The sequence below is a fragment of the Pinus tabuliformis genome, chromosome 4_2 (genome assembly GCF_031772625.1).
Source record: "Pinus tabuliformis cultivar Carrire ecotype Pingquan chromosome 4_2, CPIR1, whole genome shotgun sequence".
Lineage (NCBI taxonomy): Eukaryota > Viridiplantae > Streptophyta > Pinopsida > Pinales > Pinaceae > Pinus > Pinus tabuliformis.
The window spans coordinates 517,971,003-517,987,312 of NC_142304.1; the positions used below are offsets into that span (position 1 = coordinate 517,971,003).

The 16,310-nt window shown below is 36.5% G+C and overlaps 1 protein-coding gene across 2 annotated transcripts; it reads left to right on the forward strand.

The window, feature by feature from the left end:
- Positions 1-3,482: 3,482 nt before the first annotated feature.
- On the forward strand, positions 3,483-8,293 carry LOC149170261 (pentatricopeptide repeat-containing protein At3g16610-like). 2 transcript variants are annotated; one of them, XM_089428971.1, is made up of 2 exons: positions 3,483-5,715; positions 5,930-6,311. In XM_089428971.1, the coding sequence occupies exons 1-2, from the start codon at positions 3,718-3,720 to the stop codon at positions 6,086-6,088; spliced, it is 2,157 nt and encodes a 718-aa protein (XP_089285097.1). In that variant the 5' UTR covers positions 3,483-3,717; the 3' UTR covers positions 6,089-6,311. The 2 variants fall into 2 exon arrangements, with proteins under 2 accessions (XP_089285097.1, XP_089285096.1); XM_089428970.1 differs by adding an exon at positions 7,834-8,293 and having other exon boundaries at positions 3,486-7,665.
- Positions 8,294-16,310: the final 8,017 nt, after the last annotated feature.

Here is a 16,310-nt window from a genome sequence, read left to right on the forward strand (position 1 = left end):
CATGTCAAACAATAAATGGAGATCGATAGAAAGAATTCAAAAACACTTAATCACTATTAACCTTAAAGTCAAATCAACTGTCTCATATGAGATCTTGCTAGCGGAGGTTGGTTTGTTTCTGATGGAAGCTTTAGCAATCCTCTATTTGTTAACGTATATAAAAAAGTGGATGGCATGGAGGAACACTGGTGGCCCAAGCTAATCACGACAGAAGAGTTAAAGCGTAGGAAGAAAACCTGGAGGAAGCAAAATGACAAGTGGATGGGAAAATGGGGAATCAATTAGTAGGACTATCTTAATTCTAAAGTGGAAATAAAAAATTGGGTACTTGAAAAATTTAGGATCGCCATGTGGGAAAAACAGGTTGGCCGTAAAAAATGATATATGTCAATAATTTCAACCCAATATGGTCACATAATGAAAAGACCTATTTGAGTGCCACAATCAAGGGAAAGGCTAAGATTTTAATAGCACAGCTAAGGACCGGATCCCATCATCTTAGATGCAAAACAGGTAGATGGGTAGTTCCCAAGGAAGAGTGGGAAGAAAGAACTTGTGTCTTTTGTGAGGAAGGAGCGGTTGAAACTGAATGACACTTCATCATGGAGTGTCCTACCTATAAGGACATTCATAGTCAATTCAAAAGTGACCTAAAAGTGGACAACCTGTGTGAGCTATTTGTGGAAGGAAAGCTTCACAAGACAATAAACTTTTTTATCATGATTCATCTCAAGAGAGTTGTTATGGAGAAAAACTTGATTGTATAATGTTTTGTTGGTTGGATATCTGGGCCCCTTAGACCGTTTTTGGTCTCATGGACATCATTAAAAATCTTCAATTCAATTTATACTAGGTTTGATTCACTTATACCATATAGGGTTGCTCCTACTTCCCATCTACCCCTCGCTTGCCAATTGCTATCATAATCCATTATTTAAACAAAGTCTTTCGGTAGAAATCACATGAGATAATTTTTTCGCCGACGCGTTCCGAACCAACAAGTGTGGTTCACCATCAGGACTAGATGAAGAGGCAGACCATGGCAAAGGCTTAAATAGAGAGCAATGTAGAGACATAATTTCAAGTAACGACTACATTTGAACAATAATGTTTAAATTATAATACTAATTTATTAATATATTAAAAACAAATATTATTAAGTAATGGCTATATTAAATGGCTAGTTTTTGAAAAATATATTTAAATAATGGTATTATTTCATTAATTTATTAAAAATATTAATAGGTAACGGCTATATTAAACAGCTAGTTTTTAAAAAATAATATTTAAATTAATTTATTAAAACCAAACATTACTAGTTCTTGAAAAATAATATTTAAATAATGTTATTAGTTTATTAATTTATTAAAAACAAATATTAATAAGTAACTGCTATATTAAACAGCTAGTTTTTTAGAAATAATATTTAAAATAAATAAATAATCAAAGCCAAACTTTAAAGGAGGGGAGTAAAAAATTATAAAAAGGAATGAAGACCCTAATCGAGACAAGATTGTTTGATAAATAAAATAACTAATGGAAATAAAATAAATTAAATTAAAAATAATTAATGGAAAAATAAAACAAAAATATACACAAGTCAATATATATATATATATATATATATATAAACACACACACACACACATATATATCCAAATAAAAAATAATTAATAAATAAAACGGGGTCAACAATAAAATATGGGGTTCATGCCCATTAAACAAATAACAAAAATACTAAAAGGAGTTAAGAACGAATAGGATGATAAAATACATAAAAAAATACGAAGAATCAAGAAAATAAACTCTAATGAAGAATAAATCAACAACAAATACTATAAAAAGGATGCCAATGCCTACATAGATAAACAAACAAATAAAATAAATTCCAAAAAGAAGCCTAACAAACTAAGAGGACAAGACAGGGACCCAACTTCTACTAATATTCCAACCATCATCTCTATTCAAATTATTGGGCCTTTTTTTTATTTCTAGGGCCTCCCTCAATTCACGATAATGGAAATGACTAACCTTAGCAACAACTTGGGCCTCCTCAATGCAGATGTGATGCTTAGATTTATTTGCATGCTCCGCCAAAGCAGAGGAGCGGGTCCTGCCATGCTTGATGTCAACAACATGCTCACGAATCCTTTGATTAATCGAGCGACCAGTCTCACCAATGTAGGGAGTCCCATAAGAGCTTCAAACTTTCGGCCTTTAAATACCATCCAGAGCTCCCTTAGATCTGTAAAAGACCCAATGGACTCCAAGAATATGAAGGGTGTTTATGTTATCCCATGCTCTTGTGGGACTCCCTACATTGGTGAGACTCGTCGCTCGATTAATCAAAGGATTCGTGAGCATGTTGTTGACATCAAGCATGGCAGGACCCGCTCCTCTGCTTTAGCAGAGCATGTAGATAAATCTAAGTATCACATCTGCATTGAGGAGGCCCAAGTCGTTGCTAAGGTTAGTCATTTCCATCATCATAAATTGAGGGAGGCCCTAGAAATTGAAAAAAGACCTAATAATTTGAACATAGATGATGGTTGGAATATTAGTAGAAGTTGGGTCCCTGCCTTGTTCTCCTAGTTTTTTAGGCTTCTTTTTGGGATTTATTTTGTTTGTTTGTTTATCTATGTACGTATTGGCATCCTTTTTATAGTATTTGTTGTTGATTTATTCTTCATTAGAGTTTATTTTCTTAATCCTTCATGTTTTTTTATGTATTTTATCATCTTATTCGTTTTTAACTCCTTTTAGTATTTTTGTTATTTGTTTAATGGGTCTGAGCCCCATATTTTATTCTTAACCCTGTTTTATTTATTGATTATTTTTTCTTTGGATATATATATGTGTGTATGTTTTTGTTTATATATATATATATTTATTTATTTATTTTGACTTGTGTATATTTTTGTTTTATTTAATTTAATTTTCCATTAATTATTTTAATTTAATTTATTTTATTTTTATTAATTATTTTATTTATGCAATGATCTTGTCTTGATTAGGGTCTTCATTCATTTTTATAATTTTTGACTCCCCTTCTTTAAAGTTTGACTTTGATTATTTATTTATTTATTTTAAATATTATTTCTCAAAAACTCACTGTTTAATATAGCGATTACTTATTAATGTTTGTTTTTAATAAATTAATAAACTAATATCACAATTTAATCTTTATATTTTTGATTAGGGTCTTCATTCATTTTTATAATTTTTGACTCCCCTTCTTTAAAGTTTGACTTTGATTATTTATTTATTTATTTTAAATATTATTTCTCAAAAACTCACTGTTTAATATAGCGATTACTTATTAATGTTTGTTTTTAATAAATTAATAAACTAATATCACAATTTAATCTTTATATTTTTTATTAAAACAGAGCATGAAAACGCTATAATCACTTAAACACACTCATTCAACCATTTAAAGGGTATTCTAGTCCTAAAATTTAAGGATGAAAGAGCAACACATTCCTTTCTTGCTTTATCGTATCCAAATTTTGATTTGAATGGCTAATACATTGTAACCATGAAATTGACTTCTGGGTGTGAGTGGCAAATGCATTGTAACCATGAAATTAGCTTCTTTATTTTACACATATTTCCGCCAATATCAGTACAACTCCAAAATTTGCAGATGCTTTCACGCTCCACCGTTTGTAACCATGAAATTGACTTCTGGATTTGAATGGCAAATACATTGTAACCATGAAATTAGCTTCTTTATTTTACACATATTTCCGCCAATATCAGTACAACTTCAAAATTTGCAGATGCTTTCAGGGTCCACCGTTTACTCATTTCAAGTCTAATGCAGAACTCATCTCTCAGTCTTCCTCCACTGCTGCCTACAAACCAGAATGGAATTTCATGAGCGCGCTCGACACCAACTCTTACGCATCTCTGTTAGAAAATTGTACCCACATTAAATCACTTGAAATTCTCCATACCCATATGATCATAAGCGGGTTCGAACATAACCCTTTTTTGGGTACTAAGCTCGTGGTTATGTATAACATGTTCGGCAGCATCGAGGATGCACGCCAAGTGTTTGACAAAATACATGAACGAGATGTTGTGTTGTGGAATGCAATGCTTAGAGCGTATGCCAGGGCTGGGAACTACGATGAAACCCTTCAACTGTATTATGAAATGCAGAGGAATGGTATGCTGCCAGATAAATACACCTTTTCCTTTGCACTGAAGGCATGTGCGGGATTATCATCTATAGAAGAGGGAAAGGAGATCCATTATCACACAAGGACAGCTGGACTTGAATCCGATATTTATGTCGGCACCGCTCTTGTAAATTTGTATGGAAAAATTGGGTTATTGGAGGATGCACGCGATGTGTTTGACAAAATACCTCAGAGAAATGTCGTCGCTTGGACCTCTATGATTGCTGTGTTGGCAGAGAATGGGTTTGCCGACGAGGCATTGAAATATTTTTCTCAAATGCAGCTGAGTGATGTGAAGCCTAATGCTGTTACATTGGTGGCAGTGATTGCGGCGTGTGCCCGATCAGGAGCTCTGCAACAAGGTAAGTCAATCCATGGCTACATAATTAAGACTCTTTTTGAGTTAAACTTTTTTGTGGAGACTGCTTTTATAGATATGTATTGCAAATGTGGGAGTTTAAACAATGCACGCCACCTGTTTGACAGAATGTCTGAAAAAAATGTGGTATCTTGGACTGCCATGATTTGCGGATATTCTCATAATGGTTATGCTGCTGAGGCGCTGGCACTCTTTGATGAAATGCAACTAGTTGATGTGATACCGGATTCTGTTACTTTGGCCAGTGTGCTTTTAGCATGTGCCAATTTGCGAGCTCTGCAAAAAGGCGAGCAGATCCATGTTTGCATGATTAAAAATGAGTGCAAATTAGACGGTTTTGTGTGGAACTCACTGGTAGACATGTATGTTAAATGTGATAGTTTGGATGTTGCATACAAATTGTTTGACAAAATGCATATGAAAGATGCTGTGTCATGGAATGTAATGATTAGTGGGTTTTCTGACAATGGACATTTGAATGAGGCATTGAGTTTTTACCATCAAATGCAACTCCAAGGCATAAGACCTGATTCTGCCACGCTGGTGAGTTTGCTCTCAATCTGCACGCATTTAGGATCTCTTCAACGTGGCAAGTGCATCCATAACTTCATTATCAAAAGCGGACTTGAGTCAGATGTTTTTACTGGAGCCGCTGTTATAGACATGTATGCCAAATGGGGTAAGATGGAAGATGCATGGCAATTCTTTTGCATGATGCCTGGAAGAGATATTGTATCATGGAATGCAATAATTTCTGGATATGCTCAGAATGAGCATCCCAACGAGGCATTGGCAGTTTTTCATCAAATGCATCTCGCAGGTATAATACCCAATGCAGTCACCATGGCAAGCATCCTCCCAGTATGTGCCCAGTTCAAAGATTTACAGCAAGGACAGTGGATTCATGATTATATAGTTAAAAGTGGATTTCAGGTTGATGTTTTTGTGGAGACTGCTCTTGTAGACATGTATGCCAAATGTGGGTATATAGACACTGCACGCTCTTTATTTGATAAAATGTTCGAAAGAAATGTGATTTCCTGGAGTGCAATTATTGCTGGATACACACAGAATGAACAAGCCAATGAGGCGTTGAGATTATTTCATAAAATGCGACTGGCAGATGTGAAGCCCAATTCAATCACCATGGTAAGTGTGCTTTCGGCATGTGCCCTTTTAGGATCTCTGCCGCAAGGCATGCTTTTCCATACTTACATAATTACAAGTGGATTTGGGTTTGATTCTTCTGTGGTGTCTGCCCTTATAAACATGTATGCTAAGTGTGGGGATATCGTTACTGCACGCCGAATATTTGACAAAATGTCTGAGAAGAATATAGTTTCCTGGAATGCCATGATTGCAGGGTACGGGATGCATGGTCATGGTCAGGATGCCCTCATACTTTTTTACCAAATGCAGCAGAGATGCATGGAGCCAAATTTTATTACCTTCATTGCTGTTTTATCTGCCTGTAGCCATGCAGGTCTGGTGGACGAAGGTTTGCAATGCTTCCACTGCATGACTCAAGATTATTGCATCACACCTAGAGCAGAGCATTACAGATGCATGGTTGACCTTCTTGGGCGTGCAGGCCAATTAAAAGAGGCACTACATTTTATTAATAAGATGCATTTACAACCTGATGCTAGCATATGGGGGGCCCTGCTTGGTGCATGCAGTATTCACTGCAATATTCATTTAGGAGAGTGTGTGGCAGATTACCTTTTAGAGTTAGATCCTGAAAATGTTGGATATTATGTACTGCTCTCAAATCTTTATGCTGCAGCCAGCAGGTGGGGTGATGTGGTAAAGGTTAGAACAATGATGAAAGTGAGAGGATTGAAAAAGATACCAGGACATAGCTGGATTGAGATAAATAACAAGGTTCATGTATTCCTTGTCTGAGACAAATGGCATTCTCAATTTGATAATTACCTGAATTTTAGAGAAGTTAGCCTCGCAGATGAATGGTGAAGCTTATATATTGGACAAGGACTTCATGCTGCATTACATGAAGGAATATGAGAAGAAGCATATCCTTTGAAACCACAGCCATAACTTCGACATTGCTTTTAGGTTTATGAGCTACAGGTCACCTCACTGCATAACCAAAAGCTTTTGCATTTGACATTTGTAATAACTATCATATGGCCTCATCATTGCATTGATAACTGGGAAACTGGCTTCATTCTATTGCCACATCTTGGACAGAGTTTGTATGCATTAAAAAAATGGAAGATGTCAAGATGTCATCCTTTGTTTATCATATACACAAGTCATCTCCGAGGCATTCTCCTCTGTTGCCATTTTTTATGGGCAGCAGGAAGGGAATCTAGATCAATGCTATGGGTCAGCTTGCCTCCACTGCCTATTCATATATGTTGTAGGTGTGTGCCTACATGATTATAACTGAGCTTGAAAATCCTTTTTATTTGGTACCAGTGTAATGACCACATATTCCATCATAGATGGTATCCAGAATGCAAAACTTGTCTTTGACAAAATACATCAACAAGATGTTTTTTTATGGAACACAATGATTCGGGTGCATGCAAGTTTTGGGTGCTATGAAGAAACCTTTGCATTGATTTAAAAAGTCCAAAAAGGAGGGGCATACAATCATATAAATTGTACTTTGCAATTGAAATAAAGGCACAGTTATATGGCTCACAGGGAAGCTCAATTGGCGATCACTGCGTTATGAAGTATTATGTAAACCATGAGATTCAAGGTTCAAATCCCCATGGATAAAGCCAACAAAAAAAGGCACAATGATATAATATTCTCAGCAGGAGGTCAATGAGGTTTATTATGATGATGAGAATTGGATTTAAATCTGATGCTTGCTTAGGGAATTACTCTCTTAGACTTAAGCAAGCAATCTGGTGCAATCTAAAAGATGCATAGGATGTGCTTGACAAAATGTCTTCGAGAGATGGTGTCTCATGGATTGCTATGATCACTGTATATACAAAAAATGGGCATGCAAATGAAACATTGAAACTTTATCATCAAATGCAGCTGGCATGTGAACTATAAGACAACTGCAATGGTGGTGGTTCTGTTTGGGCCAGTGAACATTTGTAACTCTGCAAAAAGGTAACTCGAGTATATCGGTTTATGATTAGAACACTATTTTTTTTAATCTGTTTTTGTAGAGATTACTGTTATAGATTTGTTTGTGAAATTTAGGACCCTAAACCATGCATACCAGATGTTTTGGTAATATGTCTAAAAATATGGCATCTTGGATTACAATTATTGCAGGTTTTGCCCATAATAGATGATTGCATGAAGTACTGAAATTCTTTCATGAAATGCGAAAAGATGGCACAAGACCAGATTTTGTTTCTTTGCATGTACTAAATTTGTAGTTCTGCAACAAGGTAACTGAATCCGTGAGTATATAACTAAAAGTGGATAAAAAGAAGATAGATTTGTGTGGAACTCTCTCATAAATCTCTGCTAACCATGTTAGCTTAGAGGTTGTGTACCAAATTATTTGAGAAAATGCCTAGAATGGTGTTGTGGAATGTAACGATGCTAGATATGCTGAGAGTGGACATGCTGATGATGAACTGGAAATTTAGCATCAAATGCAGTTGTAATGCATAACCACTGGTTCTTTCACCATGGTTAGTTTGCTTTCAATCTCTACCTGTGTAAGAGCTTTGCAACACTAAAATTACTTTCATAATTGTCTAATTAAAAGTGGATTTAGGCTGGACATTTTTGTTGGTAGTGTACTGCTTGACATGTAAAACATGGGAAGTTGACTTATCTTTTCTAGAAGGGAACAGATAACCTTGAGCATAGTGAAGGCAGGTAAGGTTATTGCGGACACATATTCAGTGTTTGGTAAAATGTCCATAACTACAATGACCATTGTCTCATGGAATCCAGTAGTTAATATATATGCCCATAATCTACATGCCAAAAGCTTGTTAAGTAAATTCCACTAAATGCAACTGGCAAGCATAACACCCAATCCTATCATCATTGTGAGCATATTCCTAGCATGTGCTCAGTTAGGAGCTCTACAACAAGGTGTGCGTATTCATGACATTGTTAGGAATGAATGGTCCTCAAAGTAACACAAGTCTCCTATGAGCCTCACTTGGTGAGCATTTTCCCAGCATGTACCCAGTTAGGAGCTCTACAAGAAGGTGAGTGCATTCGTGATGATGATGTTAGAAGTGAATGGTTGTCAAATTCCATGAGGCTCCCAAAGAAATTAAGGAGAAAAGCTTGTTGTCCCAAAGTTTGATCCAAAATCGAAGGAAAAATATGATTTGGATCAGCAAGGTTCTAGTCAAGGAACAAAAATGTCATTACTCTCAAGTTCAGCCAGGAAACTGAGATGGATTACTTAGACATTATTGGATACACGAGCAAGTAGGAGCAAAAAAATCTACTTTGTGAGTGAGTCATCCACCTAAAATGTGTCTTACTTATGTTGCACTAATGTCTTCCTTTCCTAAGACAAAGCCTTCCTACTTTGAGGAGGCAACTTTAGAGCATGTCAGGATGCTATGACATGAGAATACAACTCCATTCTCAAGAATATTGTCTAGGAGACGATTCCAAAACTTTTTGAGGAATTAGTGATTGACCCCAAGCATGGAGTGGATGAGATCATTGAAGAGTACAAGGAAATTATTTGTCTCAAAGGATTCCTCCAAAAAGAGGTAATTGACCTTGGTAAGACTTTTACTCTAGTTGCTGGAAATTTTGAGATGCATTGGTGAGATACTCAATTTGCAAGTTGTTAAAGGCCCTTGGTGTGTGATGCATACTCAACTTGCAAGTTGTTAAAGGCCCTTGGTGTGTGATGCATACTCAACTTGCAAGTTGGTACTTTAGGTTTAAGAGTTTTTACTCACATTGGGCTTCTCCAAGATTTGTACAGATTTTAAGTTTTTATTTAATAGATTTGATCCACTTATCTTGGTCTTGTATGTATATTAGTTTATCATTGCAAGAAATTTTAAACAATTCTTGTTGTGGTGTGAGATGGAATTGGCCTTGGAGCTTTGTTGCCCCTTATGTTGTATGAGGATCTTTCATTGTGTCTCAGTTGCACTTGACATAGATTTCTTAATGCCAGAGGTGATTCAACATTCAGATACATGGGAGGATATTTTATGGACGAAGACACATTCCTTGGCATTACACTTATGGTTATACTAACCACTATTTCAATAGTGGATTTGCAATGTCTAGAGTAATGTGGTTGGTGCAAAGTTATGTGTTGAGGAAAGTGGTTAGTGCAAAGTTATGTGTTTAGACCCCCCAATAGGATTTATTGGTCTATTAATTTTGAGCATTGGAGCTATTTTGTGATATTCTTCAGTATAATGGTGATATGTTTGGGACGGGATTTGATTCACATTGTTCGGGATGTACATATTGCATGGTAGATGATATCCTTGGCATATTCTATCATTTGGCATGATTGTGGCACATTTGTATGGTTTGTTTTAGATATTCAGAGGGCCCAATATTATTGATCATTTTTACATGGTTTGAAGGTGTTTTAATTTGATTCTTTATGGTGGAGGCCACCTAGTCTTGGCACCCTAGTATTCTTGTATTTCACATTAGTTTCATGTTGTGATATCATATATTGTTGTCCTAGGTGGAGTGCTTCACTTATGCACATATTTGGAGGTTGGTTGTAGTGATGTAATGGTGGTTTGACCCATATTTGACTAGAGGGAGGCCTATTGCTTGAGCACCCTAGCTTATTTTGGCCTTGTTCACACTATGATGGAGATGCATTATGATACAAATTTAGATTTTGTGAGCTCACCCATTTTTGTAGATGTTGAGGCACCTCATAAATTTTCAATATTATTCTAGTGCTCGATGGTAAGGTACTCCTGCATTTAGCGAGTTTGCTCGGGTTAGTTGTGGGTTATTGCACCTTGGATCATGTGGAGGAGTTTATTGTGGACACTTCCTCGTAGTCAGGGCTATTTTTGGTTGTTTAATTGTGCCTTCAAGATGATGCCTTGAGGCTCTTAGTGGCGCGTCCACACATGGGATGTCCATGTGTCATATTTGAGGATGTTTAGTTGTTCTTCCACCTTATTGTTGATGCATCCACCTTGGGATGCTCATATATTTGCATATAGTCTTCATTGCACACCAATTTGGCATGAGATGGGTTGACCTAACCTTTGAGCCACACATGGCTTGTTCTCTTAGGGAAACCAAAGATCTTTTCCATGCACTCAACTAGTTTCATATTAATCTCTATTTGAAGGACAATGTTGAACATGAGAGTAATGGATGGCATACTTTGAAATCTGAGCAATATTGGCCAATGGAAATAACAAGGGAAGATTTGGAACTTTTGGAGAAGGTGCTGAGGAAGAAGAGAATTTGTTGTAGACAAAGGCCTAACACTTTATGCTAGGGACAATAAGGAGGTAAAATTTTAGTGAAAGAAGCGTATGGGTTGGATGCCAAACACAATGAGCTTGTGAACTTGAGGATGTGGCAAAAAAATTGGAATCCATGGATTTGGAAAAAGATTTCAATGTTTCCTTAGCCAATGGAAAGAAGGAAAGTTTTGACTTGGGGCAAGCTTCGATGATGATGTTATGAAGGCCCCATATTATGCATTATGTGCAAGCAAGAGGAGATGGTGGAACCCTTATTAAACCACGCTAACCATGCTTCGATTCTATGGGACCCAAGAATGGAAAGCTTTAGATAGTCTAACTTATAGAGAGAATATTTATTAGAAACTCTAAAGGAATGAAGAATCTCTCCTTTTGAGAATCCAATCTTGTTTAGAACTTGGTAGATATTCCCAAGGTTTCTTCTATGGAGTGTTTGGAAAGAACATAACCAATGAATATTTAAAAACTAGTGTTGAAGGTGGAAAGGGGGGAGCTATGGTTGGAAGTAATTAGAAACACAAAAGAAACTATTTAAATTGTAGCTTGGAATTGTTGAAGAATGTAACTAGCTCTGGTCTTCATAATTGTACTTGTCAAAAAGAAAATTTATTATTAAAGAAAATGACTTATTAAAGCATGGGTTTCATGCTTGGGTCAATGTTTTCTAGGTCAAAGCCTCCATTGAAGGCTTCTAGGTTTTGTCTCAAGTCATTAGACTTAGGTTTTGTCTCAAGCCATTAGACTTAGGTTTTGTCTCAAGTCATTAGAGCCATTGTCATTTTTATTAGATGCTTCTTGGGCTTTTGTATCTTGTAAAAATAATTATTTTGGACTCAAAAAGGTAATTTGTCACCTCCACACCGAGTCAGCCCTATCCCCAAGAAGTTGACCTACATGAAGGCAATTCGACCCAGCAGAAAAGCTATATAAGGAGAGACAATTTGACCTATTTGTCACATTCACTCAACAAGTTCGATCTTCAAGCAAGAGAAGCAAAAAAAGAGTGTGAAGTTGCTGGGAAGACCTAAATCGAAGTTTTTGGGCTATCTATCTCTCACACATGTGAAGTTTCGGGCAGTGGTTGGGGCCAAAAATCTGGGTTTATTGTAGGTCTGAAACTTTGTTGCTGGGGTCGAAGTTTTGCTGCTGGGGTCGAAATTCTGAACTAAAGTTGCTGTTGGGGAGCAATCACTTGGAGTATTTTGTGAATATCATTTGTTGCAAAGAAGGGTTGACTTGGTGGTTGGAGGAGGTTTTTGTCTAGGTCTAAGAAGTCTGGAAGTGTCTCACCTTGAATTGAATCTACTGAAGGAAGAGTTCTTGACTGGGTTTCTCCTTATAGGGGTTTTTCCCTACCTATGCGCCTAAATCTTGTGTCTCTTGTTCTTGTGATCTTCATAGACATATAATTTGGTAATTGCTTGATGAAAGATAAACTAATTAAGAAGTAAAAGAGGCCAACATAATTCACAAGTAATTATCAAGAAAGAGGAATCAAACCCTAAATCCTACTAGTATTGATTTTTCAACATGGGATCAGAGTTAAGGTTGAAGAAGGTTGGATATCACTTTGTTGGCTTGGAAGAAAAGGTTACTACCTCTATAGCAAGTTACTTGAAAATGGGATTCAATATCATAAGAATTGCAGGAAGCTGGATTGGAAGGATCATCTACAACTTATCTAGAAAGGTCAAGAGTGAAGGATTCTTGGTTGCACTTACAGGTACTCTTAATGATGACAATGCATGGATCATTGATAGTGGAGCATCAAGACATATGACGGGAGAAAGTGGACAACTTCATACTTTATCAAAGGAACCATCATCTCATGCAGTGGAGCTAGGAGACAACAATAATTATGTAGTCAAGGGCCTTGGATCTACATCATTGAAGCTGGAAAATGGAGCAAAGCTACACCTCAACAATATACTCTATGTTCCAGGTTTGAAAAAATTACTTTCAATTTCTTGTTTAGAAGATAAAGGCAATAGGGTTGCCTTTGTAGATGGTTAAGTTTTGGTTTGGGGAAAAGATTCAAGCATTGACAAGGCAAAAGCTATTGGAGTAAGTGAAGGAAGGCTATATAGAGTGATAACACCATCTCCTCAAACCCTAGTTCACATGGAGATCAATCCTATCGACTATGGCATAGAGGATATGGGCATATACATTACAATATCATTCCCTCTTTTAACCAAATGATCACTGCCATCCCCAACATCAAGGAAGACCGTGAAGGAGTATGTAAGGGATGTGCTTTGGGAAAGACTGCAAGGAAGCCTTTTACAAGCAATGTTACAAGGTCTAATGAAATATTAGAACTCATTCATTCTGATGTGTGTGGGCCTATGTCTAACAAATCTCTTGGAGGCCATCTTTATTATGTGACCTTCATTGATGGTCACTCTAGAAAGACATCGCTCTACCTTTTCAAGACAAAGGTTGAAGTATTTGAAATGTTTAAGGAGTTTAGATCTGAAGTGGAGACCTTAACCAAAAGAAAGATAAAAACTTTGAGATCCGACAATGGTGGGGAATACACTTCAAAAGAACTAATTGCATATTGTAAAGAAGCAGGTATTAAGAGGGAGCTCATTGTTCCCTGCAATCCCGAGTAGAATGGAGTTGTAGAAAGGAAGAATAGAATAATTAAAGAATGTATACGAACCATGATATTTGATCAAGATCTACTAAAGTTGCTATGGGGCTAAGCAACAATGACAACAGTGTATATACAAAATACAAGACCTCATAGAATCCTTGAGAGTATGACACTTAAAGAAACATTCATAGGGAAGAAGCCATGTGTGGACCATCTCCGAATCTTTGGGTGTCTCGCATACATCCATGTTCCAAAGGACAAGTGAAAGAAATTAGATTCTACAAGCATTAAAGGGATCTTCATTGGCTACAATCTTTCTTTAAAAGCATATAGAATCTACATCAAGGAAGGAAGAAAAATTGAAGTGAGCAGGGATGTTATATTCGATGAGAATCATCCCTACAAAAGATCCAAGGATATTCTAATCGATTTTGATAACAAAGATATACCACTATTTGAAGAAGAAGAGCATCGTGATAAGACAACTACAAACCAAGAAGAAGAAGAAGAAGACGAAGAAGGACCAAGTGAGCCTATTCAACCAGTGATCATACCTGAAACAGGGAAGAGGCCAAATTGGTGAAAAGCTACTCTTGAAGATGTTGAAGGACATGGAGTTGCTAAAGGAAGTTTTAGAGAAAGCAAAAGACGAAAGAGATATTCAGGATATGCAGCGTATATGGCAAAATTGATAGAAGTTGAACCAACTATATTCAAAGAAGTTGCTCATCAAGAAGAATGGAAGAAGGTAATGCAAGAAGAATATCAATCTATCATGAAGAATGGAGTTTAGGAAATCATTCCTAGGCCAAGTGACAAATCAGTTGTCACCTCAAAATGGATTTACAAAATCAAACATGACGTTGATGGAAGTATAGACAAATTCAAAACTAGATTTGTTGCAAGGGGTTTCTCTCAAAAGGAAGGTATCGACTATGAAGAAACATTTGCACCTACTACAAGATATGCTACTATAAGATCTTTGGTTTTGCCAGTTGCTACAATGGGATGGAATATTCATCAAATGGACATAAAAACAACATTTCTGAATGGAACCATCAATGAAGTATACATTGAACAACCAGAAGACTTTGAAATAAATAGCAAGGACACACATGTTTGCAGACTTGAGAAAGTTGTATATGGCTTGAAGCAAGCTCCTAGGGCATGGTATGTAAGGATGGATGCATGCCTCTTGAGAATTGGGTTCATCAATTTTTTTGCAGATCCAAATCTCTACATTAAGGTGGTGAACAATGAACCAGTCATTATACTACTATATGTGGATGATTTGTTTATTACAAGTGTGGAGTGCAAAATACAAGAATGCAAGAAAATGCTAGTAGTTGAATTCGAAATGAAAGATCTAGGACTTATGCATTATTACTTGGGTTTGGAAGTCTGGCAGAAACCTAGAGAGATATATATGGGTCAAGGTAAATACATAATCAAGATATTGCAGAGATTCAGTATGGATTCCAAGCCTATGACTACTCCCATGATCACTAATATCAAGAAGTTGAGAAGCTTTGACTCTAGTCTCGTCGATCCTACTAGCTATCATAAGTTGGTGGGTTCTCTAATGTACCTGGTAAATACGAGACCTTATATATATATTGCCGTAAATGTTCGTAGTCAATTTCAATTGGAGTCTCGTTATGACCATTGGATAGTTGCCAAGCATATTTTGAGATATCTACGTGTTATTATACGTCAATGTCTGAAATATGATGGAAAGGAAGTTAAGTTAACAAGTTTTACAGATTCCGATTAGGGTGGCGGTGAGCCTAATGGAAGAATCACTATTGGTGGATGTTTCAGTTTGGGATCCTCGATGATTTCATGGATGAGTGGTAAACAAGATCATGTTGCGTTATATAGTGTTGAAGCATAATACATTGCTACATCTGAAGTAGGAAAGGAAGTTGTATGGTTAAGGAAACTTTTGTCAGATTTGTTTGGAAAGCCTCTGGATCCTACAGTGATAAATTGTGATAATCAAAGCAACATCAAGATGTCTGAAGACCCCATATTCCATGCAAGGATGAAGCATATCAACAAGTACCACTACATTAGGAGCTTGGTACAAGATGGGGTCGTGAAGCTACAATATATTCCGACAAATGAATAGGTAGCTGATGTGCTAACAAAGTCTCTTCCGAAAAACAAGTTTGAGTATTTTAGAAGCATGCTTGGGTTAGTTGATATTACAGATTTTATTGATAGGGATATATGAAGCAAATAATGGTGGATGGTTGGGAGGACATCTGGCCGGTCTATGTGTTGATGTTTAGATCCTGAAGAGGGAGGGTGGCGTTGGTCTTGGAGCTCTGACCTTGGATACACACCTAGATCCTTGGGTTGATGGTTAGCTAGTAAGCCTGATGGTACCTAGATTGGCTGAAAGCTTTAGTCCATATTAGTCCCACCCTGATAGATTACCCTAGTCAGGAATCTAGTTCATAGCATTGAGAGTGCTAGAACTCTTCGTAATTCATTTCATTTTGAAATTTTCCATATATGTAATAATGAATACCTCCCTAGTTAAGAGAGAGTGTTGAAGAATGTAACTAGCTTCGGTTTTCATAATTGTACTTGTCAAAAATAATATTAAAGAAAATGACTTATTAAAACATGGGTTTCATGTTTGGATCCATGTTTTCTAGGTCAAAGCCTCCATTGAAGACTTCTAGGTTTTGTCTTGAGTCATTAGAGTCATTGTCATTTTTATT